The 27338-nt window shown below is 38.6% G+C and overlaps 1 protein-coding gene across 5 annotated transcripts in view; it reads right to left on the reverse strand.

Moving 5' to 3' along the window:
- Scml2 (Scm polycomb group protein like 2) overlaps positions 1-27338 on the reverse strand; it is a 154535-nt gene that overhangs the window by 13166 nt on the left and 114031 nt on the right. For all 5 annotated transcript variants that reach the window (XM_087600965.1, XM_087600963.1, XM_087600966.1 and 2 more), the window contains 7 exons: positions 26380-26463; positions 25016-25099; positions 23205-23288; positions 7396-7688; positions 4906-5020; positions 2685-2888; positions 1284-1466 (listed from right to left, as the gene is read on the reverse strand). In XM_087600965.1, coding sequence (XP_087457091.1) covers positions 1284-1466; positions 2685-2888; positions 4906-5020; positions 7396-7688; positions 23205-23288; positions 25016-25099; positions 26380-26463 — 1047 coding nt within the window. The remainder of the gene's footprint in view (positions 1-1283; positions 1467-2684; positions 2889-4905; positions 5021-7395; positions 7689-23204; positions 23289-25015; positions 25100-26379; positions 26464-27338) is intronic.

Below are 27338 nucleotides of genomic sequence, written 5' to 3' on the forward strand. Positions count from 1 at the left end.
CAGTAGATTAAAATTTAGGTCTGCCAGACTTTATGTCCTTTTAGTATACAGGTTACAGAGTTGGCACTGGAACCCAGGTTTGATAAGTTTCAGTACCTTATGATTACTGGACTTTCATGTAAGGAGTTCCTGTATCATAACTTTTATTTCAAAAGGATCACTTATCAGTTATACCAGCAGAGAGAAACCAGAAAGTGGACTCTTAAGTAAGGTATCACTTTACTAAACCAGAGAATGGGCCGATATGGTTCTGCATGGAATGATGGTAGTGGAAAGGAAATGGGAGAGGAAGGAATATACAAGATAGACCTCACTAATGCAGAGGCAATGAAGTTTATGAGGAAAAAAATGAAAATTATCAGGAGGACTAGAAAATGAGTAACTGGAGATGATACCCAAAATTTCTACCCAACTGGAATGCAAATTTGAATCACTGGACTTAGACTGAATATGTGATGGTACTCTATAGCATCAGAACTGGCAGAATTTGGCCAAAAAAATATGAAGCTTTAATATTTTGAAATTTTAGCTACTCTAAAGACATATAAATTTCTGTTATAACAAGAACATGGTTATGTGCCATAGTCATGAAAGAGCAACAAACTTTGTTTCTACAATATTGGCCAGAAATCTCAGACATCTTTCTTACTTTAGAGATTAGAAACAAGAATATCACCTTTGGTTCTATAGGACAACATCACACTCATCTTTTTATTTAGCCTTCAGTTTGACAATCTTATGGAAGACAGGTAACCAGAGCTAATTTGAGAAAACCATTCTTTATACTCTATGGGCTCAATAGTCTTTACTTATTTCTTTAGATTAGTAATGTTAAAGCCATGACCCAACTTAAGAGAAAAAGTCTATCAATTACAAATTCATTAGGAATACAGTAAGAAATTAGTTTATCACTTTAAGTGAAGAAAATATAATTGTATACATTTTTTCATTAGTTCAGTGTGGCTTGAGGAGGAGAGAAAAACTCTGAAATACCCACATTCTTTCCTAAGCATAAAATGCAAAATAAAAGCATATTAGGGGTCAGGAGATAAAGACACTTGCTATGTAAGCCTGGTGATCTGAGTTCAATTTCTGGAACCCAAGCAAAGAGAACTGACTCCACAATCATAATTTCTGACCTCCACCTGTGCACTGCTTCCAACTTGTACAAATCATATGCATACATACATGCATGCACACACATGCATGTATGTGCACACATATGTGCACACATAATTTTTAAATGTATAGTATAAATACTTGAAAAACTTCTATTTTCTTACCTGGTTTGCTCTGATCTATGTTTGTAGCAGAGGTATGAACATGAGTCTTAAGTCTGAAAGGCTGGCTACTCAAAAACTTATCACAGTGCAGGTTGCGGCAGAAATTTTCAAGAAAGCGAAGTGCAAATGATGCACTATTCACTGGAGGGAGCTGAACAGTATGAACTTTCCCATCAAAGAAGGCTATGGAGTGGGAAAGTAAGGTCAGTCATTAGTCATCTTGTAGATAGATGAGAAATACAATACATAAGAATCAATTCAGGAAATGTGCTTTAAGTTTACTTTTGGGGTTTTGAAATTTAAAAAGGAATTGACAGCAATTTCTATTTAAAATATTTACAAACAGGGTAAAACAAATGGCTTGGTTTACAGTAACCTTTATACTCCAAACATCACCCTGAATACAAAAGTTATAGTATAAAATCATGGTAGACACCAGCTACAACTTACTTCTTCCCTACTCCATTTTTAAAAAATGCTTATGGTGCTTGAGAGTAAACTCAGGGCCTTGTGCATGCAAGGGAAGCATACTACCCCTGAGCCTTTTTACCTTACCTTCATTTTACTTCACGAGCTTTCTTTTTGAGTCACACTACTCTTTAAACCTTCTTACAAGGTACTATGCCTTAATAATAACTAACTTAATAGAGAAAAATTTGTACATTTAATTTAAATTTATAGAGTTATACTGACATGAATTATCTATTTTGGTTTTGTTTGTGAGATACAGGTTTTGTCCTATCTACAAGAAGTGCAGGGACAAAGATGGGAGCACAGACTGAGGGAGTGACCAACCAATGGCTGGGCCAAGTTGAGATTTATCCCACGGTGAAGAACCAATCCCTGACACTAATAATGATACTTTGTTGTGCTGCAGACAGAAGCCTAGTATAACTGACCTCTGAGAGGTTCCACCTGGCCAATATAGAGACTCACAGCCAAACATTAGACAGAGCTTGGGAAGTCTTGTGAAAGAGCTTGGGGAAGGACTGAGGATAGGGCTCCCCAAGACCAACAGAGTCAACTAATCTGGACTCCAGGGGGTTTCCATAGACTGAACCACCAACCAAAAAGCATACAAGGGCTAGACCTAGGGCCCCTGCACATATATAGCAGATGTGCAGCTTGGTCTTGATCAGGTTCCCCAAACAACTGGGAGTTTACCATGACTGTTTCTTGCCTGCGGATCCTGTCCACTGGGCTTTCTTAGCTATGTGACTTGAGGTGCCAGGGTGGGTTGGTACTAATGGGGGATCTCACTCTTCTCAGAGGTGAAGGAAAAGAAGGACGTGGGTAGGAGCTGTGTGAGGGAGGGCCTGGGAGGAGTTGGCAGGGGGGGGCTCTGATCCAGATTTATAGTGAATAAATAAACTAGTGGAAAAAGAATTAAGATTAGTATACCAGTTATCATTTCTCCTCCTCTATTATCTGGCTTAAGAAATAGAAAGACATCCTTGGGCTGAATGGCACAATCCACACAGGCCTGCACAGTCCGCCGGAGAATCACATTCACAGGGCCTGGGCCGAAGTGGTTAGGTAGCTGCCGAACCTTCTGTGGATCCAGGTACGGACCACAATCTCCATGTTTATTTATATACACACAGACTTGAGGAAAAATATATATGAATAATTAGATAAATTTTGTGAAAATATTATATAATTGCCACATCCTATTCATGACTTCATTTAAAGGAAACTTAAAGATCATATTAATGACCATGTCTACTACTGAAAGCATGCAGATATATTAACATGTTTATGTAAAAGTACTGAACATGCAAATAGTAAAAAAAAGTTTATCCAACATTGTAGATTACTATTCAAAATGATTACATAAAATTGATGATTGAGAAGACTTGGGAGCATAATAAAATCATTTTTAGTTTATTATTACAAGAAATGTTACGTGAATAAAAGAGTAGTTTCATGTTGTTCTTTAAATTTTTGTTTTCCCCAACTCCTCCTAGAGTTCTAACCACCCAACTTCACATTGCAAAAACATGCATTCATTTTGAAAACTGGTCATCCTTACTCATTTATGATTGACTATTTTGTAAATCACCAAAAGTGTATGTCAATTGCATTTTCTAAAATAATCAAGTAATTTAAGGTATATGTAATAGTAAATTCTAATACCAATATTTTAAATATGAATATAAAATTGCTCCTTCTATATATGCCTCGGCTCATTGAGGAAATTTAAAACTTTTTTCTTTGTACAAAAATTTCTATTTATAATCATGGTATTAGTGAAGATATTTCTATCACAAAATCAATCACAAATCAATGTATACTAAAATACAGATTTATCAATTACTGAAACTATTATTTTCTTAAAACAAGAACATTTTAACATATTAATTGGTACTGAAATTTTTCACTGTTTTGAAATATCTGACAATTTGACTTGCCCAAACAGCTGGAGGAAGGGAAGGCTCTTGTCACAAAAATGAAATTGTGATTAAACACTCAACCCAAGATGTTAATGTTACAGATACATTCAGGAAGTAAAGCAAAAGAAGGATTTAAATATTGTGCCATCTGTCTACTACACATGTTGAGCACCCCCTAGAGGAAATAATTTGGACTAGAATATTAGTATAAAAATACTGAGATAACTTGCTGATCGGCTACAAGTCTGAGCATAAAATTCATGTATAACTTCATATACACATTATACACAAAGCCTGGAGGTTTTATGAAACAATAATTTGGGGGTACCTGTATTTTGTTTACAACCCATCATATGAAGTCATGTCAGTACTCAAAAGGTTCAGATTTTGAATTCTTGCATTAGATAGCTCAACTTGTATTCATTAAAAATCAGAAATTAATAAAAATAAGGTGTGCAAATAAAATCTTTGAGAAACAATACATTGGAAAATGACTTCCTTTAAGTGAAAAAGAAAAATTGTAAGTAAGAAGAAATATAAGAGCATGAGGATGTTAATTAAGAATATAAAGACGTAACAACACATACATTTTTAAATAGGAAGGGGAGATAGAGAGATGGTTCAAACAGTGAAGAGCACTGGCTACTGTTTCCAGTTGTCCTGAGTTTGCTTCCTAGCATCAACATGGTAGCTTATAACTATCTATTATCTGTAAATCCATGACATCTGACATCCACTTCTGGGAACTAGATGCACACACACACACACATGGTGCAGGATACACAAGTAGGCAAAAAGCTCCTACTTACAAAATAAAATTGAAAGGAAAAATAAATAGGAAAAATTTTAAAAATGTATAGGAAACAATAAAAAGGATTTGCTTGGTTTGTGCCCTTTCAAATCTATAAGAAACGAGTTTAAAATCACCATGTCCTTTGCCAGAAAAAAATTATTTTCAAAAGGTGTGAGTTACTCTGGAAAACATATAATACAAAATGACAAAATATTGTGAAAAGGGAGAAGAATTTGATAATGATACAAACTCAAAATGTTGGATACTGATTTTAAGGTGACATAAATTTAAATAAACAGGTTTTGCTTAACATTAAGCTGAACTATCAATTAGCAAAATACATTAATATTTTATATATTTACACGACTTTAACAACAATGATATCAAGGTGAATAAAATATGTAATTTAATCACTGTTTTGAAAATACCAACTTACCTGTAGACATCACTATTTTAGATGGCTCCTCAGGAGTCTTATTAGATGAAGAACTTCTCATCAGTGAACTTAAAGAAGCTGAAGATGTAGAAGAAACAACTGGAATAATTTTTTCCTGTTTAAATAAAAGGTATGAAGAATACAGTTATATACAGATATATGTTTTCAAATGCATTAAAAAGTATTTCACATTAAATTTCAGGATCAATTTTTCTTGATTTTTCAAAATCAATTTTTCAAAAAGTAATGTTACTGCCTTAGGATAACGTGATTTCATGTTTATCATAACATATTTATAAATATTTCGTGCTCACTTTTATAAAATTTAAATGTTTTAAATAGAAATAACAGTATTCTAAACACAAGATGACATTATTTTCTTCCAGGTAGTAAGCATTCACTGAAACAAAAGTTATGCTGATATTCCACTGAGATACTAGATGTGTAAGATAATACTGTTGAGATTTTTGCCTGTGTATTCAGTATGCCCATTTTATAGACATTATATATTTAAATATTTTTTTATTTTTTATTTTTTTATTAACTTGAGTATTTCTTATATACATTTCGAGTGTTATTCCCTTTCCCGGTATCCGGGCAAACATCCCCCTCCCCCCTCCCCTTCCTTATGGGTGTTCCCCTCCCAACCCTCCCCCCATTGCCGCCCTCCCCCCACCACTCTAGTTCACTGGGGGTTCAGTCTTAGCAGGACCCAGGGCTTCCCCTTCCACTGGTGCTCTTACTAGGATATTCATTGCTACCTATGAGGTCAGAGTCCAGGGTCAGTCCATGTATAGTCTTTAGGTAGTGGCTTAGTCCCTGGAAGCTCTGGTTGGTTGGCATTGTTGTACATATGGGGTCTCGAGCCCCTTCAAGCTCTTCCAGTTCTTTCTCTGATTCCTTCAACAGGGGTCCTATTCTCAGTTCAGTGGTTTGCTGCTGGCATTCGCCTCTGTATTTGCTGTATTCTGGCTGTGTCTCTCAGGAGCGATCTACATCCGGCTCCTGTCGGTCTGCACTTCTTTGCTTCATCCATCTTGTCTAATTGGGTGGCTGTATATGTATGGGCCACATGTGGGGCAGGCTCTGAATGGGTGTTCCTTCAGTCTCTGTTTTAATCTTTGCCTCTTTCTTCCCTGCCAAGGGTATTCTTGTTCCCCTTTTAAAGAAGGAGTGAAGCATTCACATTTTGATCATCCGTCTTGAGTTTCATTTGTTCTAGGCATCTAGGGTAATTCAAGCATTTGGGCTAATAGCCACTTATCAATGAGTGCATACCATGTATGTCTTTCTGTGATTGGGTTAGCTCACTCAGGATGATGTTTTCCAGTTTCAACCATTTGCCTACGAATTTCATAAAGTCGTTGTTTTTGATAGCTGAGTAATATTCCATTGTGTAGATGTACCACATTTTCTGTATCCATTCCTCTGTTGAAGGGCATCTGGGTTCTTTCCAGCTTCTGGCTATTATAAATAAGGCTGCAATGAACATAGTGGAGCACGTGTCTTTTTTATATGTTGGGGCATCTTTTGGGTATATGCCCAAGAGAGGTATAGCTGGATCCTCAGGCAGTTCAATGTCCAATTTTCTGAGGATCCTCCAGACTGATTTCCAGAATGGTTGTACCAGTTTGCAATCCCACCAACAATGGAGGAGTGTTCCTCTTTCTCCACATCCTCGCCAGCATCTGTTGTCCCCTGAGTTTTTGATCTTAGCCATTCTCACTGGTGTGAGGTGAAATCTCAGGGTTGTTTTGATTTTCATTTCCCTTATGACTAAAGATGTTGAACAATATTTAAATATTTTTAAAATGCCAGTTTTAAAATTCTCTACATTTTAATTCATGAATTTAACCTATTAATGTTTCATATAACTATTATTATATTTGGGTCTGATTAAACCATTTTATTATGTGCTTTCTTATTGTTTCTTTTATTCTTTTTCTTGTTGTTATTTTACTTATTCTATCTTTTGAAGGATTATTTGAATAATTAAAATCCATTCTATATATCTTATGTATTTTTTACATTAGACTAGAGGTTCTTTCAAATCTTCCCATAGCTCACACATAAAAATTCATACATAAAATATTGAAACGTATAGATCCTTATCCTTCACACTCAGGCTTTCATAATGTAAATACTTCATGCATTTGTATCTACAATATAAACTTAACAATGATTGTAAAATTTTTTCTTCAGTATTTTACTGGCCTAATCTATCCTTCCCTCTTTTACTCCTGACTAATTACACATTAAAAAATCTCAACTTGGGGTTGGGGATTTAGCTCAGTGGTAGAGCGCTTGCAAGGCCCTGGGTTCGGTCCCCAGCTCCGAAAAAAAAAAAAGAAAAAAAATCTCAACTTAGTCTTTCTCATTTTTCAAAAAAAAAAAATCACCACAGCATAGTCTTAGTAAATTGCTAAACTGAATTTAAAAATACTATAATATGAAGACTTACAATACAAATTAGCAAGAAATATGACTAACCTTTTTTCCATTCCTTCCAGCTCTTTTCTTTGGTAGAACAATTTTAATAGTAATGCCCTTCTTAGAGGCTGAAGTATCTCCAGCTGACTTAGTTTTTCCTGCTTTCTTGCTGGTCTTTGGTACACTTGTTTTTCGTGGAGATTTCCTTGAAGGTTGAGTCCCTTTGGAGGTGGAAGACTTTGGTTTTCCAAAGGCAGAAGACTTTGGTTTCCCGGAGGTAGAAGACTTTGGTTGTTCAGAGGAAGAAGGAGGTGTTTTCTCTGTACTACTCACACTAAGAGCTGAGAACAGAGCTTGAGAACAAAAATGAAAGAAAAAGATGTAGTAAAAACATCATCTTCATACTGATTATCTTTAAAACGTCCCAAAGATTATTGATGAAAATTATTTTAAACAAGATCCAAACAAGAAAAATTAGAGATTAGGAGAATCATAAAGTTATACTTTAAAAGTCTGTATTTTACTAAACTAAAAAGTCTAAAAGAAATGAACAAAGTTTTTGAAATATAAAGTTATTCAAGATAAAGCAAATATAATATCCAAATAGATTCATAACCCACAATGAGATAGAAGTAACTAAAAAAATCTATAACTAAAAATCAGCCAGGGACAGATGCATCATGATCACAATGGAAGCAGATTGTGGAGCTACAAACAGGAAAGGGATAAATCAAAATATCCTCATTTGGAGAGGATTTGATTTTATACATAAAAGATTTCCAAGACTACACCAGGGAACTTCTATAGTTGATAAATATATTCAAAGATAGCAGGATATAATATTAATACACAATGTTTTACAAAATGACAAAGAAAACAGGGAAACAAATTATAGAGCAAAGTAGGAGCATGTCACTTCACAATTACCTCAAAAATACATTAGAATTACTCAAACTAAGCAAATTAAAGAATTGCACAATAAAAAATTTATGAAACAAAGAATCCCCATGCTCATGGATTAGATTGAATAAATAGTGAAAATAGTCATCCTATAAAAATAAACCTATACATTCAATGTAATCCATCAAAATTCTAGCAAAATTCTTCACAGGAATATAATAATCTTCAATTTCATATGGAAACATACACATAAAATCCAGATAGCTAGAACAATAATACACAATAGATGAACTGCTGAAAGTAATAATCTTCCTGATTTCAAGCTGTACTACAGAGTAATATTAATACAAATAGCATGATGCTGGCATAAATATAGGCACATTGAACATTGGAATAAAGTTAAAGATGTGAATATAAACCTAAAAACATCTACAGAAATCTGTTTTGTGAAAGACAGCAATGGGGATATGATATGGAAACTGAAGAGGCCACTTGAAGTAGCCAAGACAAAACCTCAGGGGAGCGATGAGGACACCAACCAGCCCACAACACTTTCGAACCAAAATTTTTCCTCTCTACAAGAAATGCAGGGACAAAGATAGAGGAGACAGTGAGAGAATGGCCAACCAAGAACTGGCCCAACTTGAGACTCATCCCATGGGTAAGTACCAATACATAACACTATTAATGATACTCTCTTATGCATGCAGACAGGAACCTAGCATAACTGAGAGACTCTGCCCAGCAGGCGATTGAAACAAATGCAGAGACACACAGGCTATAACTAGATGGAGGTCGAAGAGTCTCGGGAAAAATTAAGGACCCTGAAGGGGATAGGAATGCCACAGAAAGACCAAGGGTCAACAAACCTGGACCATTTGGGGCTCTTGGAGCCTGAGCCATCAACCAAAGAACATACACCAGCTGTACCTAGGCCCTTTCCACATTTTTAGCAGAAGTCTTCATGTGGGTCTTAAACAACTGAAGAGGTGCTATCCCTACAGATGTTGCCTGTCTGTGGGATTCATTTGCCTAACAGAGCTGCCTTGTCTGGCCTCAGTGAGAGAGATGCATCTAGCCCTGCAGAGACTTAATACACCAGTGTATGGGGATAGTAAGTGGGGATACCACCCTCTGAGAGGAGAAGGGGAGAGGAATATAGGGGGAGGAATGGGAGGGGGAATGGGAGGGGGCAACAATTGGGATATAAAATGAATAAATAAACAAATGAATAGAAAATAACACACACAGACACACACACACACACACACACACACGGGAAAAGACAGCATCTACAATGAATGTTACTGGCTAAACTGGTTGATAGCTTGATGTAGAAGAATCAAAACAGAATATTCCATCTCACCCTTCAAAAAACAAACTACAAATAAACTAAGGATTGAAACACTGAATATGATTTTTTAAAAAGTACTGAATAAATGTAAACCTATCTCCATAGCAAAGGACTTTTTGAGCAGGACCAGTAGGTCATACATTAAAGTGAAAGTTAATAAATGGGACCCCGTGAATCTAAGAAGCTGTGTACAGCAAAGGAAACAATGGTTTTAGAAAAAAAACAATAAAATGCAAAGAAACTCATTACCAAGTATAGATCTGACAGAGGGATACCATATCTAGAATATACAAAAAAACTAAACAATCTAAACACCAATAAAACAATTGCTTTTTCTTTTTAAAAAGGAGGGGATATAGAAAAGAATGAATTTCTCAAAAGATGGAAACACAAATGGCTGAGAAACCCTTTTTGCACACTTGATCTCTGACAAAGAAGCCAAAAATATACAACGGAAAAAGAAAGCATCTTTAATAAATGGTGCTGGTCTAACTGGCTGTCTGTATATAGAAAAATGAAAATAGATCCATATTTGTCACCTTGCACAAAGCTCAAGTCCAAGCGGATCAAGGGCCTCAATATAAAACTAGATATACTGAATCTAATAGAAGAGAAAGCGGGAAAGAGCCTTGAACTCATTAGCACAGGCAGAAATTTCCTAAACAAAACCCCAATGGTGCACACTCTAAAATCAAAAATTGATAAATGGGACCTCATGAAACTGGAAAGCTTCTGTAAAGCTAAGGACATAGTCGATAAGACAAATCAGCTTCCTTCAGAATGGAAAAAAACTTCACTAAACTCACATCTGACAGGACTAATATCCAAAGTATATAAAGAACTCAATAGGCTTACCACCAAAAAAATCCAAACAACCCATTCAAAAACTGGGGTGTAGGATTAAACTGAGAATTCACAATAGAGGAATCTTGAATGGCTGAGAAGCACCTCAAAATGTTTAAAGTCCTTAGTGAACAGAGAAAATGCAAATCAAAATGACCCTTAGATTCCACCTTGCACCATTCAGAATGGCTAAGATCAAAACCTCAGGTGACAGCAGATGCTGGCGAGGATGTGGAGAAAGAGGAACACTCTTCCCCTCCTGGTGGGATTGCAGACTGGTAGAACCACTCTGGAAATCAATTTGGAGGTTCCTCAGAAAATTATAAATAGACCTACCTAAATATCCAGAAATACCACTCTTGGGAATATACCCAAAGATACCCCACCATGCAACAGGGGCACATGTTCCACTATGTTCATAGCTGCCTTACATGTGATAGCCAGAAGCTGGAAACAACCCAGATGTCCCACGACAGAAGAATGGATATAGAAAATGTGGTTCACTTACACAATGGAATACTACTCAGCTATTAAGAAAGAGGACATTCCGATTTTTGCAGGCAAATGGGTGGAACTAGAAAATGTCATCCTGAGTGAGGTAACTCAAACCCAAAAGGGCATGCATGGTATGTTCTCACTAATAAGTGAATATTAGCCAAAAAAGGAAAGCACAAAATACTCAAGATACAGTACCCAGAACTTAAAAAAGGTCAACAAGCTGAAGGGCCCAAGTGAGGATGCCTCAGTTCTACTTGGGAGGGAGAAGAAAGCAACCAAAAGGGGAAGGAAGGATAGGGGAGGGAAAGAAGAGGGGATGGAGGGAGAGGGGCCGTGATCTAGTATTGGGTGGGGGGAAAGGACTAAATCTCTGAGGGCCAGTAGAAAGAATGGAAACAGGCAACCTCAGGAGGTAGGAGGTTGGGAGGATCCTCTAAATGTAACAGAGACCTGGGAAGTGAGAGACTCTCAGGACTCAAAGGGACACTAGATGAAAGGCACTTGAAAGGTACTACAGTGGGGAGAGGGAACTCATTGAGTCCACCTCCAGCAGAAAGATGGGACATCAGGTGAGGGGTGGGGCTGCTATCCCATAGCCAAAGCTCTGACCCATAATTCTTCCTGTCTGATAGAAATGCAGGGATGGAAATGGAGAAGATCCTGAGGAAAAAAAGGTCCAGCGACAGGCCCAAAGGGGGTTCCAGCTCAAGGGGAGAGCCCAAGATGTGACACTATCGTTGAAGCTATGGGGTGTTCACAAAAAGGGAACTACCATGATTGCTCTCCAAAAGACCCAACAAGCAGCTGAAAGAATCAGATGTAGATATGTGCCCCCAACCAAAGAACAGAAGCTGCTGACCCCTCTGTTTGAATTAGTGAAACGCTGGAGGAAGTTAAGGAGTAGGGTAACCCTTTAGGCAGACCAGCAGTCTCCATTAACCTGGACCCCTGAGATCTCTTAGACACTGGATCACCAACCAGGCAGCATACACCAACTGAGATGAGGCCTCCAACACATATAAAGCAGAGGACTCCAGGTCTGCGTTCATTCTGAGAAGAGGCACCTAATCCTCAAAAGACTGGAGGTCTCGGGAAGTTTAGAGGTCTGGTGGTGTGGGGTCATCCTTGTGGAGATGTAGAAGGGGGGAGGAAGGGGTTATAGCAAGGAGAAGTCATTGGATGTGGAACTCTCGGGGTGGACCAAGAGGGGAATAAAATCGGAGTGTAAAAATAAATAAACGAAGGAAGGAAGGAAGGAAGGAAGGAAGGAAGGAAGGAAGGAAGGAAATGTTAAACATTCATACCTACTAGGAAAACACATAAAACCTCACCTTACCCTAGCCAGAATCTCCAAGATTAATAATACAAATGACAGCTTATGCTGTCAAGGATGTGGGATAAGGAGGATACTCATCCATTGCTGGTAGAAGTGCAAACTTGTAAGGCCACTATATAAATCAGTGTGGTGGTTCCTCAGAAAGATGGAAATCGATCTACCTCTAGCACCAGCTATGCCACTCTTGGATATATACTCAAAGGACTCTACAGACTACTACTGAGATAACTGCAGATCATGTTCACTTCTGCTCTAGTCGTAATAATTGGAAATTGATAAAGCTTAGATATTTATCAACTGATAATGAAAATGTGATATTTACACCATAGAATATTATCCAACTCTTAAGAAAAAAAATTATATAATTCATATGTATACTGTTGAAATTAGAAAAAAATCATCTAAAGTTAGATAATAGAGACTCAGAATGAAATACATATGCTAGCTTTTAGTTTCAGATATGTGTTACTTGTAGAACACCACAGAGGTTAGGAAGATAGAGGGACCAAAAGGGGGAGATAGGATCTTCCAAGGAAAGAAAAACAGAATATAGTGTTATAAAGGGGAAAATAGAACAGCAAAATTAAAGGGGATGGGAGATGAGAGGGAAAAATAGAGGGTAAATAAGGGAAAAATTAATACAAGAAAAGCTTCTTGAAAAAGCCAAATAGAAACCTAGCACAATAAAAACTTCCTGAAATAAGTACAACATACCACCTTGACAACACAGGCCACGAAAACACAACTTAGTATCTAAAAAATGTAGTAACCACTTTTTGAAGTGTTGGCCAAAGTGGTCCAAAAGATCCCACATCTAATACTATAGGGAATTGCCAATGCTACTGATTTCCTTCTACAACCTGAGAGCAAGAATCTCAGAGGTGCTTTGGATTTGCTGAACACACCACATATTATGTAAAGGAACATGGAACAAAACAGCTGGTATACAAAATGAAGCTTCATTTCAACTGGCTATGTCTTAGAGTATGAAAAGATGCAATATACACTACCAGAAAAGAAAAGTGACTACAATAGCAAGAAGTCACAAACTGAGAAAGCGACAATAACCACCTACCTACAAGATATACCCACTGGGACAATAGTGGCATAATTTATGGGGGATATGGCAATCAGATACATTTTGGGCATCTTATGGAACCCAAAATTAATATTGGTAATGAGTCAAAAGGACCTGTGACAAGATATGTAACATTTCCTAGGTAAAATACTACAAGCAACATTCAGGTATGTGGACACAGTGTATAAAATGATTTGCACTGAATGGCATATGTCTATTGATTACTAATGATCAATAATCATTGTGATTTATTCCGCCCTCCTCAGAGAAACTTCTTGCCATTGTAATTAGCAAAAAGACCTACAACTTGACCACCTCCACAGAGTGAGTGACTTTGGAGTGCTCAATCATAAAATGAAATATCTATATCACTCCAATGGCCTCGAAATACAGTTGTGTATGTAGAAAATTGGATAGAAAGATGCTAACCAAAAGTAGAAAACGAATTTGATGAATGAGTAGTTTTAGGAAGCAACTGAGAAGCACACTTGCAAGCTAACAAAGAAAATGACACAATGCACAGGACCTACATATGCACAATCCAGACAAAATCCCACCAAGGATGAGGCAGATACAAGCCCAACAGTTAGCTAAAAATCTACATCGAAAATTGGCAACTACTGATAAAAAAAAGTTTTCTTCAATAGACTGATATCATCCACACTCTATGCAGAGACAATGTTCAGTAGAGCGTAAACATGATTAAAGCAACTTTAAGTTTCTTTACTTCAGGGGGAATGGACATTTCTGGCCTCAAGCAGTATTACATAAAGTAGTGAGAGAGAAAAAGTGCATGGTATTGGTACAGAGACAGGCAGGTAGATCAATGGAAGAGAATTGAAGACCCCAAAATGAACCCACAAACCTATGGTCACTTGATTTTTGACAAAGGAGCTGAAACCATCCAGTGGGAAAAAAGATAGCATTTTCAGCAAATGGTGCTGGTTCAACTGGAGGTCAGCATGTAGAAGAATGAAAATTGACCCATTCTTATTGCCCTGTACAAAGCTTAAGTCCAAGTGGATCAAGGATTTCCACATCAAACCAGACACACTCAAACTAATAGAAAAAGTGGGGAAGAATCTCGAACACATGGGCACTGGAAAAAATTTCCTGAACAAAACACCAATGGCTTACGCTCTAAGATCAAGAATCAACAAATGGGATCTCATAAAACTGCAAAGCTTCTGTAAGGCAAAGGACACTATGGTTAGGACAAAACGGCAACCAACAGACTGGGAAAAGATCTTTATCAATCCTACAACAGTTGGAGGGCTTATATCCAAAATATTCGAAAAGAACTCATCAAGTTAGACTCCAGAGAGCCAAATAACCCTATTTAAAATGGAATACAGAGCTAAACAAAACATTCAAACCTGAGGAATATTGAATGGTGGAGAAGCACCTAAAGAAATGTTCAACATCTTTAGTCATCAGGGATATGCAAATCAAAACAACCCTAAGATTCCACCTCACACCAGTCAGAATGGCTAAGATCGAAAACTCAGGTGACAGCAGATGCTGCCAAGGATGTGGAGAAAGAGGAACACTACTCCATTGTTGGTGGGCCTGCAGACTGGTACAACCATTCTGGAAATCAGTCTGGAGGTTCCTTAGAAAACTGGACATTGCACTACCTGAAGATCCAGCTACACCTCTCCTGGGCATATACCCAAAAGATACTCCAGCATACAACAAAGACACATGCTCCACTATGTTCATAGTACCCTTATTCATAATATCCAGAAGCTGGAAAGAACCCAGATGCCCTTCAAAAGAGGAATGGATACAGAAAATGTGGTGCATCTACAAAATGGAGTACTACTCAGCTATCAAAAACAGTAACTTCGGAGGGAGAGCTAGACTTTCAGAGGGGCAGACACACCTGGATAGCCAGAGGAGACTACTCTCTGCCCACATTTCTGACTCTAGAGGAAAACATCAAATGCCATCCAGGACCCCTGTGCACAGGGCCCTGAGCAAAGGCAGGGCAGGCCCTTCTGGTCGCTGCCCTCACGGAGAGCTGAAACCCAGCACTAAGAAGGGACTCCAGGCCTGAGACTAGAGGTAAGACCAACTTTTCTGATCCAAGTGACCTGCCTGGTGGACTCAGGACTCACAAAGGCAAAATTCCTCTGGGACTGGACACTTCCAGTTTCTAGCTGGGGCCCTAACTTCAATGATTCCAGCCTAGGTCCCTGCTCCTAAACCCCGTGGGAGAGAGAGCTCACTGCCAAGACAAGTGGACACTCCTGAGACTGCAGGGCAGGAGAGACCTCCGGTACTGCCCACCCCTGCCCACATCCCTGGCCCAAGAGGAAACCGTATAGGGCCTCTGGGAACAGGAAGATAGGGGCACTCAACACTGCAGTCCAGACACCGCCCGAATCTAAAGGGACCCGGTCAAAGAGCTTCCTGCACCCAAATCCCACGGGAGGGAGAGCTAGACATTCAGAGGGGCAGACATGCCTGGGAAGCCAGAGGAGAATACTCTCTGCCTACACTTCTGACTCTAGAGGAAAACGCCTAGCGCCATCTGGGCCCCCTGTGCACAGGGACCCGAGAAAAGGTGGGGCAGGCCCTTGTGGTTGCTGCCCTCATGGAGAGCTGAAACCTGGCTCTGAGAAGCGACTCCAGGCCTGAGACCAGAGGTAAAACCAACTTTTCTACTCCAAGTGACCTGCCTGGTAGACTCAGGACTCACGCCCACAGGAACACCTGAAGGTCAAGTTTAGGGCGACAGGAACTGGATGCAGATTTCTCCGGAGACACGCGGCAAGAATACAGCAAATACCTAGGCGAATGCCATCATTAAACCACTGAACTGAGAACAACTGAGAACGGGACCCACTTTGAAGGAATCAGAGGAAGGACGCAAAGAGCCTGAAGGGGCTTGAGACCCCATATGAACAACAATGCCAACAAACCAGAGCTTCCAGGGACTAAGCCACTACCCAAAGACTATACATGGACTGACCCTGGGCTCCAACTGCATAGGTAGTAATGAATAGCCTAGTAAGAGCACCAGTGGAAGGGGAAGCCCTTGGTCCTGCCAACACTCAACCCCCAGTGAACGTGGTTGCTGGGGGGAGGGCGGTAATGGGGGGAGGATGGGGAGGGGAACAGCAATAGAGAAGGGGAGGGGGAGGAGTTGGGGGATGTTGGCCTGGAAACCAGGAAGGGAATAACACTCGAAATGTAAATAAGAAACATTCAAGTTAATAAGGAAGGAAAGGAAAAAAAAAAGAAAGAAAGCACGAAGGGAAACAACACTGGATACAGAAAACTAAAGGAAGAGACAAGAAGCCATAGATACAAGCATCGCCAACAGAATGCAATAAATAGAAGAGAGAATTTGAGGAGCAGAAGACCCCATAGAAATCATCAACACAACTGTCAAAGATAATGTAAAGCGGAAAAAGCTACTGGTCCAAAACATACAGGAAATCCAGGACTCAATGAGAAGATCAAACCTAAGGATAATAGGTATAGAAGAGAGTGAAGACTCCCAGCTCAAAGGACCAGTAAATATCTTCAACAAAATCATAGAAGAAAACTTCCCTAACCTAAAAAAAGAGATACCCATAGACATACAAGAAGCCTACAGAACTCCAAATAGATTGGACCAGAAAAGAAACACCTCCCGTCACATAATAGTCAAAACACCAAACACACAAAATAAAGAAAGAATATTAAAAGCAGTAAGGGAAAAAGGTCAAGTAACATATAAAGGCAGACCTATCAGAATCACACCAGACTTCTCGCCAGAAACTATGAAGGCCAGAAGATCCTGGACTGATGTCATACAGACCCTAAGAGAATACAAATGCCAGCCCAGGTTACTGTATCCTGCAAAACTCTCAATTAACATTGATGGAGAAACCAAGATATTCCATGACAAAATCAAATTTACACAATATCTTTCTACAAATCCAGCACTACAAAGGATAATAAATGGTATGGCCCAACACAAGGAGGCAAGCTACACCCTAGAAAAAAACAAGAAACTAATAGTTTTGCAACAAAACAAAGAGAAGAAAAGCACAAACATAATCTCACATCCAAACAGGAATATGACAAGAAGCAACAGTCACTATTCCTTAATATCTCTCAACATCAATGGACTGTATTCCCCAATAAAAAGACATAGATTAACAAGCTGGATACGCAATGAGGACCCAACATTTGCTGCCTACAGGAAATATACCTCAGAGACAAAGACAGACATACTACCTCACAGTAAAAGGCTAGAAAACAACTTTCCAAGCAAATGGTCTGAAGAAGCAAGCAGGAATAGCTATTCTAATATCGAATAAAATCAATTTTCAACCAAAAATCATCAAAAAAGATAAGGAAGGACACTTCATATTCATCAAAGAAAATATACACCAAGATGAACTCTCAATCTTAAATATCTATGCTCCAAATACAAGGGCACCTACATACATGAAAGAAAGCTTACAAAAGCTCAAACCACACATTGCACCTGACACAATAATAGTAGGAGATTTCAACACCCCACTCTCATCAATGGACAGATCATGGAAACAGAAATTAAACAGAGACGTAGACAGACTAAGAGAAGTGATGAACAAAATGGATTTGACAGATATTTATAGAACACTCTATCCTAAAACAAAAGAATATACCTTCTTCTCACCAACTCATGGTACTTTCTCCAAAATTGACCATATAATCGGTTATATAACAGGCCTCAACAGATAAAGATAGAAATAATCCCCTGTGCCCTATCAGACCACCACAGCCTAAAGCTGGTCTTCAATAACAATAAGGGAAGAACGTCCACATATACATGGAAGTTGAATAATGCTCTACTCAATGATAACCTGGTTCAGGGAAGAAATAAAGAAAGAAATTAAAGACTTCTTAAAATTTAATGAAAATGAAGGTACAACCTACCCAAACTTATGGGACACAATGAAAGCTGTGCTAAGAGGAAAACTCATAGCTCTGAGTGCCTGCAGAAAGAAACAGGAGAGAGCATATATCAGCAGCTTGACAGCACACTTAAAAGCTCTACAACAAAAAGAAGCAAATACACCCAGGAGGAGTAGAAGGCAGGAAATAATCAAACTTAGAGCTGAAAAACCAAGTAGAAACAAAAAGGACCATAGAAAGAATCAACAGAACCAAAAGCTGGGTCTTTGAGAAAATCAACAAGATAGATAAACCCTTAGCCAGACTAACGAGAGGACACAGAGAGTATGTCCAAATTAACAAAATCAGAAATGAAAAGGGAGACATAACTACAGAATCAGAGGAAATTCAAAAAATGATCAGCTCCTACTACAAAAGCCTATATTCAACAAAATTTGAAAATCTGCAGGAAATGGACAATTTCCTAGAGAGACACCAGGTACCGAAGTTAAATCAGGAACAGATAAACCAGTTAAACAACCCCATAACTCCTAAGGAAATAGAAGCAGTCATTAAAGGTCTCCCAACCAAAAAGAGCCCAGGTCCAGATGGGTTCAGTGCAGAATTCTATCAAACCTTCATAGAAGACCTCATACCAATATTATCCAAACTATTCCACAAAATTGAAACAGATGGAGCCCTACCGAATTCCTTCTATGAAGCCACAATTACTCTTATACCTAAACCACACAAGGACCAAATAAAGAAAGAGAACTTCAGACCAATTTCCTTTATGAATATCGATGCAAAGATACTCAAAAAAATTCTTGCAAACTGAATCCAAGACCACATCAAAACAATCATCCATAACGATCAAGTAGGCTTCATTCCAGGCATTCAGGGATGGTTTAATATATGGAAAACCATCAACAAAATCCACTATATAAACAAACTGAAAGAAAAAAAAACACATGATCGTTTCATTAGATGCTGAGAGGGCATTTGACAAAATTCAACACCCCTTCATGATAAAAGTCCTGGAAAGAACAGGAATTCAAGGCCCATACCTAAACATAGTAAAAGCCATATACAGCAAACCAGTTGCTAACATTAAACTAAATGGAGAGAAACTTGAAGCAATCCCACTAAAATCAGGGACTAGACAAGGCTGCCCACTCTCTCCCTACTTATTCAATATAGTTCTCAAAGTCCTAGCCAGAGCAATTAGACCACAAAAGAAGATTAAAGGGACACAGATAGGAAAGGAGGAATCAAAATTAAACTATTTGCAGAGGATATGATTGTCAACTAAAGTGATCCCAGAAGTTCCACCAGAGAACTATAAACATGATAAACACCTTCAGCAAAGTGGCTGGGTATAAAATTAACTCAAATAAATCAGTAGCCTTCCTCTACACAAAAGAGAAACAAGCCGAGAAAGAAATTATTGAAATGACACCCTTCATAATAGTCCCAAATAATTTAAAATACCTTGGTGAGACTTTAACCAAGCAAGTGAAAGATCTGTATGATAAGAACTTCAAGCCTCTGAAGAAAGAAATTGAGGAAGATCTCAGAAGATGGAAAGATCTCCCATGCTCATGGATTGGCAGGATTAATATAGTAAAAATGGCCATTGTACCAAAAGCGATCTACACATTCAATGCAATCCCGATCAAAATACCAATCCAATTCTTCAAAGAGTTAGACAGAACAATTTGTAAATTCATCTGGAATAACAAAAAACCCAGGATAGCTAAAACTATCCTCAACAATAAAAGGACTTCAGGGGGAATCACTATCCCTGAACTCAAGCAGTATTACAGAGCAATAGTGATAAAAATGTATGGTATTGGTACAGAGACAGGCAGGTAGATCAGTGGAAAAGAATTGAAGACCCAGAAATGAACCCACAAACCTATGGTCACTTGATCTTTGGCAAAGGAGCTAAAACCATCCAATGGAAAAAGATACCATTTTCAACAAATGCTGGATCAACTGGAGGTCAGCATGTAGAAGAATGCAGATCGATCCATGCTTATCACCCTGTACAAAGCTTAAGTCCAAGTGGATCAAGGACCTCCATATCAAACCAGATACATTCAATCTAATAGAAGAAAAAGTGGGGAAGAATCTCGAACACATGGGCACTGGAGAAAATTTCCTGAACAAAACACCAATGGCTCATGCTCTAAGATCAAGAATCGACAAATGGGATCTCTTAAAACTGCAAACTTCTGTAAGGCAAAGGACACTGTTGTTAGGAAAAAACGGCAACCAACAGATTGGGAAACGATATTTACCAATCCCACAACAGCTTATATCCAAAATATACAAAAATTTCATGAAGTTAGACTGCAGGGCGACAAATAACCCTATTAAAAATGGGGTACAGAGCTAAACAAAGAATTTATAGGAGTTGGGGCTTTAGCTCAGTGGTAGAGCACTTGCCTAGCAAGCTCAAGGCCCTGGGTTCATTCCCCAGCTCCAAAAAAAAAAAATTTACAGCTGAGGAATGCCAAATGGTTGAGAAACACCTATAGAAATGTTTAACATCTTTAGTCATAAGGGAAATGCAAATCAAAAAAACCCTGAGATTCCACCTCACACCAGTGAGAATGGCTAAGATCAAAAATCCAAGTGACAGCAGATGCTGGCAAGGATGTGGAGAAAGAAGAACACTCCTCCATTGTTGGTAGGATTGCAGAGTAGTACAACCACTCTGGAAATCAGTCTGCAGATTGCCCAGAAAATTGGACATTGCACTACCTCAGGACCCAGCTATACCTCTCTTGGGAATATACCCAAAAGATGTCCCAACATATAACAAAGACACATGCTCCACTATGTTCATAGCAGCCTTATTTATAATAGCCAGAAGCTGGAAAGAACCCAGATGCCCTTCAACAGAGGAATGGATACAGAAAATATGGTACATCTACAAAATGGAATATTACTCAGCTATCAAAACAATGACTTCATGAAATTCATAAGCAAATGGATGGAACTAGAAAATATCATCCTGAGTGAGGTAACCCAGTCACAGAAAAACACATATGGTATGCACTCATTGATAAGTGGATATTAGCCCAAATGCTCGAATTACCCTAAATGCGCAGAACACATGAAACTCAAGAAGGATGACCAAAATGTGAAAGCTTCACTCCTTCTTTGAAAGGGGAACAAGAATATCCTTGGGAGGGAATAGGGAGGCAACGTTTAGAACAGAGGCTGAAGGAACACCCATTCAGAGCCTGCCCCACATGTGACCCATACATATATTGCCACCAAACCAGGTAAGATGGATGAAGCAAAGAAGTGCAGTCTGACAGGAACCAGATGTAGATCTCTCCTACAGCCAGAATATGGCAAATATATAGGTGAATGCCAGCAGCAAACCACTGAACTGAGAACGTTACCCCTGTTGAAGGAGTCAGAGAAAGGACTGGAAGAGCTTGAAGTGTCATGAGACCCTATATGAACAACAATGCCAACCAACCAGAGCTTCCAGGGACTAAGCCACTACCCAAAGACTATACATGGACTGACCCTGGGCTCCAACCACATAGGTCGCAATGAACAGCCTAGTAAGGGCACCAGTGGAAGGGGAAGCCCTTGGTCCTGCCAAGACTGAACCCCCAGTGAATGTGATTGTTGGGGGGAGGGTGGTAATGGGGGGATGATGGGGAGGGGAACACCCATATAGAAGGGGAGGGGGAGGGGCTAGGGGGATGTTGGCCTGGAAACTGGGAAAGGGAATAACAATTGAAATGTAAATAAGAAATACCCAAGTTAATAAAGATGGAGAAAAAAACAATAACTTCATGAAATTCACAGGGAAATGGATGGAACTAGAAAATATCATCCCAAGTTAGGTAAACCATTCACACACAAAAAAACAAAAAAAACCCCTACATGATACATAGTCACTGTTAAGTGGTTATGAGCTCTAAAGCTCAAATTACCCAAAATCCACAGACTACATGAAGGTCAAGAAGATGGATGAACAAAATATGGATGCTTCACTCCTTCTTAAAAGGGGGAACAAAAGTATTAAAAAAAGGAGATATAGAGACAAAGTCTGGAGCACAGACTGAAGGAATGCCCATTCAGAACCTGCCCTAACCTGGGTATAGGGTCCATTTATATACAGTCACCAAAACTAGATAAGATTGATGAAGCCAAGGAATGCATGCTGACAGGAGACTGATATAGCCGAGTCTTGAGAGGCTCAGCCAGAGTATGTCAAATACAGAAATGAATGCTATCAGCAAACCATTGACCTGAGAACGGGGTCCCCATTGGAGGAATCAAAGAAAGGACTGAAGGAGCTGAAGAGGCTTAAGAACAATACCAACCAACCACAGCTCCCAGGGGCTAAACAACTGCCCAAAGAGGACAGACCCATGGCTCGAGCTGCATATGTAGCAGAGGATGGCCTTGTTGGGCACCAATGGGAGGAAAAGCCCTTGGTCCTGCCAAGGGTGGTCCTTTCAGTGCAAGGGAATACAGAGGGGTGGGAAGGAGGGTGGTTGGGGAGGGGGACACCCTTATAGAAGGAGAGGGGGATGGGATTGGGGGCTTATGGCTGGGAAACAGGAAAAGGGAATAACATTTGAAATGTAAATAAAAAATATCCAATAAAAAGACTTTTTTGTTAAGAAAGAAAAGAAACATGATATCCTACATAAATCATTAAAAATAAAATATTATTTTAAACAAACATATCAGTCAAAATGAAATTTTAGGTATAGTAACTTTTCATAATCAGGAAACAATTTAATTCTCTGAAAGGACGACTTTATTAGAATAGCCAACACATATTTTGAACAGAGGAATTTTCATCAATTTATCACTGTGCTACGTTTTGTATTTGTTTTCTTAACACAGAAACCCCTGTCCTTTTTCAAAACATATGCTATCATTCAATAGTGAGGAAACATCTTGAAAATCAAGATAAGAAAAACAAGCAAAGCAATCACCTGGCATGGCTTCTTCATCTGCTAAAAATTGGTCTTGGTCTTTCCTAGGTTTGGTGACTCTTCTGCCCTTGGGTTTTGCCTCAGCTTTGTTGGGTTATAAAATGAAAGACAAAAGTTATAAACCTTTAAAGCTAGAACACATTATCTTCCACTGTGTATGCTAAATAACAAAGCTTCTAATGAGAAATACTCTTGCAAGGGATAACATTACGCTTACATGGTATGGGTTTGCAACCTCATAGAAAGAGCAACAATATTAACCAGATCCCCCAGAGCTCCCAGGGACTAAACCACCAACCAAAGAATTCACAGGAGTACCCATGGATCCAGCTGGATAAGTAGCAGAGGGTTGCCTTATCTGGGCATCACTGGTAGGGGTGGCCCTTGGTCCTGTGGAGGCTTGATGACCCAAGATAGGAGAATACTAGGCTGCTGAGGCAGGAGGTGGTGGGCAGGTAGGGGAGTATACTCATAGAGGCAGAGGGAGAGAGGAAGGATAGGGGGCTTGTGGAGGGGAAACTGGGGAGGGGGATAACATTTGAAATGTAAATAAGTAAAATGTAAATAAGTAAAATAATGCTTAGGATGAATGGTAGCTCTAAGAATGCAGTAGTAGCATGCATTCCTCAGCAGTAACCAAAGATCTTTTTTCTTGGACATAGAATCCACTTAACATGAGGGAAACCATGTCTGGTATTGGAAACACAGTTTAAAATTTCGTGTGAGGAAAGTGATAGTTATTGGAGGACAATCTGTAACAAGAAATTTAACTGAAGGATAGGCCATAACAAAAATCTATAAAGTTTTGTCTTTTTTTTTCTTTTTTCTTTTTTCTTTTTTTCGGAGCTGGGGACCGAACCCAGGGCCTTGCGCTTGCTAGGCAAGCGCTCTACCACTGAGCTAAATCCCCAATCCCAAAATTTTGTCTTTATACAGATAACTGTAGTCTTCCCTCTTCATCTGGAATACTTTGCAGACAGGGACCATTAGTATAAACTATCAGTGAGAAAAAGACAAAGTGATGGAAACCAATCATAATGGATATATCTAAAGAACACTCCTTTACATATGTTAAGGCTCAGGGACACTGGCCAATAAGAGGCAGAAAGCCTGTAAAAAGCCAAAAGGTGAAGGAATTTGCTCTAAAACTGTGTCTCCTAGTAAAATCAGGGGAAACACTTATAAAATGTCATCAACATTACTGCCAAAACTTGAGTTTAAACAAGAACGATATAAATACGTAAACAGAACTGGACAAAGACATGATCATAATGCCTCAATGCCACACAAAGGGCTATACAAAACTGAAGAAAATTGGGAAAGGGAGATAAGAACCGGGTAGAGGACAGTTCACTGCCTGGTATGAGAAAACTATACCATGTAAACATACATACAAGTGCTTTTATACAGTCTGAACAAGTTGTATTTAGGACTAATACTATATGTACATATAAATTCTTGAATGCAAGCAGTGACAATTAGTGACAAAAAAGCCCATACACTTTGGAAGAGAGATGAAGGGGTATATAGAAGGCTTGGGGAGGGGGGAAAGAAAGAGAATGGTTGAAATTAAATTTTAATCTCAAGAAAATATTGTTTTCTCTTTCAAAACATGAAATAAAAAGGATGAACTTTTAAAGAGGCAAATTTGACATAGCATAGTGAAAAATTCTATGAATTTATCATTTTGCTACTTTGTATATTTTTTCCTTAGAAAAAATAAGTATTTCTATCTGAATACGTTATACCAATTTTCAATCTATAAAAATCATCTTGTAAATTCATATGGCAAAAGAGAGTAAGGAAATCACCTGGACCTGCTGCTCCAAAGTAAAATGGTATGGCTTGATCACTCCAAGGCTTGGTGACTCTTCTGCCCTTGGGGTTTTTCTCAGCTTTGTTGAGGTATGAAATGGAAAAAAGTATGTACATTTAAAGCGAGAACATATTATATTTTGGTATGTAAGACAAATAATAAAGTTTTTAATATAGCATAGTAGTGAAAAAGTTCCAAGCTTGCTCTGGTCAGATGGACAAATGACATCCATGGCATGGTAACTCTTAGCATGAAGTAGTGGCACACACCTTGACGGTAACCAACTACTCTTTACTTGTACTTACGAACCAGTCAAAAGGAGAAACACAACACCTGGTACCAGAGACCCAATTAAAACTGAGTATAAGGATAATATGGGTTTTGGAGGCAAATCTACAACCACTAATTTATTACACTAACCTAATCCCTAACATCCTTCTATAAACATTGTCTTTATACCCAAAGGTAACTGCAGTATTTACTCTTCAATGGCAAACATCTGATTGCCAAAGACAGGGATGATTACAATAAAAGACAACCAAGAAAAACCAAGTGGAGGATCACAACCAGAATGAATACATCAACAGAACACTCCTATACATAATGTAAAACTACACTGCCTCAGGAACACTGGCTAACATAATAAGAGCCAGAAACTTTCTCTAAGATTTGGGCTCCTTAGTAATACCAGCAGCAAATCTAAAAAACAAAATCTCAGAAATATCATTGTCCAAAGGTGAGCTGAATAAAAATCAATCAATCAATCAATCAATCAATCAATCAATAATCTCCCTTCCTCTCTCTCTCTCCCTCTCATGTGCAAGCATGCGTGGCACGTGCATGCACGCCCCTCCCCCCACTGGACAGAAAAAAGCCCATGGAGACTCAAACCTACACAAACATCTCTATAAAACTGGGGAAAACTAGGAAAGAGAGAGATGGGAATCCTCAAGGAAGAATAACTCACTTCTTTGAGGTGCCACAAATCCAACCATAAAACCACATATATACCCCTATACATTGATTAGGTTATAATTAAGAATATATTTGTACATAAATATTCTTAAGTACAAGTACTATCTGAAAAAAAGATGCCATGAATTTGGAAAAGAGGATGGGGAAATGAGAGGTTTTGGAAGGAAAAAAGTTAAATTATAATCAGAAAACAATCTGACTCTTGAAAATGAAGTTAAATTTGATTTAGCACAGTCAAAATTCTAACAATTTACCATTGAGCTGCTTCTTGCTTTTGTTTTAGAAAAAGAAACTTTCCACCAGTAAACATTACACTATTATTTAAAACCCAGGAAATAAATAATGAATAACATAGATTAATATACAAAAGAACAAAGCAATCACCTGAGGCTGTTTCTTGATCTGCAAAAAGTCTGGGTTGGACACACCAGGGGTTGGTGAATGATGTGCCCTTATAGATTTTCTCAGCTTTATTGAGGTATGAAATGAAAAAATAAAATTATTCACATGCAAATTGAGAACACATTGTTTAATACACTATGCTTTCCCAATAATAAAGATTATAAATTACTATGCACATGCTCTAATAGGGTCTTGTCATAATATAGGCTATCACCATGCTCACATGATGTCACAATGTCCATCATTTACACTTCACTTGGAGGGAGAACATGCCTGCTACTGCAAACACAGCTAATAACTCTTTTGCTTGTAAAGTCATGGCTACTGAGGAAAGATCTACAACCCTTAATTTATTATATCAGCATAATCTCTAATAACAGTATATAAACACTGTGCTTATACCCAAAGATAACTGTAGTCTTTTGTTTATCCAGAAAGCTTTTGTTTGCAACAGACAGAGACCAGTGCAGGAAACCACAACCAATCAAAGCAGAGAGTGGTATATCCTAATCAGAAGGGATATATCTACAGAATAGTATTGCACCTAAGCTAAGGCGCAGGGAACATTGCTCAATAGGTAGCAGATAGATTGGAAAGAGCGAGACAGTCAGGGAGTTTGCTCTAAGACTGTGTCTCCTAGTAATATCCACAACAACACAAAGTCCCACCAACCCCATTATTCGACTGTGAGCTCAACAAAAATGGCAGCAATATACCAAAACACACACACACACACACACACACACACACACACACACACACACACAAACCCACACACACACACATACACAGGACAGAGAAAAAGCATGTGAGGCTTCAATTCTACACAAAGGACTATATAAATCTAAGGAGATCTGAAAAATGGAGATACAAAAATAACCAGGGAAAAGCAAAACAATTCAGGATAACATGCCACAAACCCCCAAAAAAAACCAACAAAA

This window comes from Rattus norvegicus, chromosome X, assembly GCF_021556685.1.
Source record: "Rattus norvegicus strain SHRSP/BbbUtx chromosome X, alternate assembly SHRSP_T2T, whole genome shotgun sequence".
NCBI lineage: Eukaryota > Metazoa > Chordata > Mammalia > Rodentia > Muridae > Rattus > Rattus norvegicus.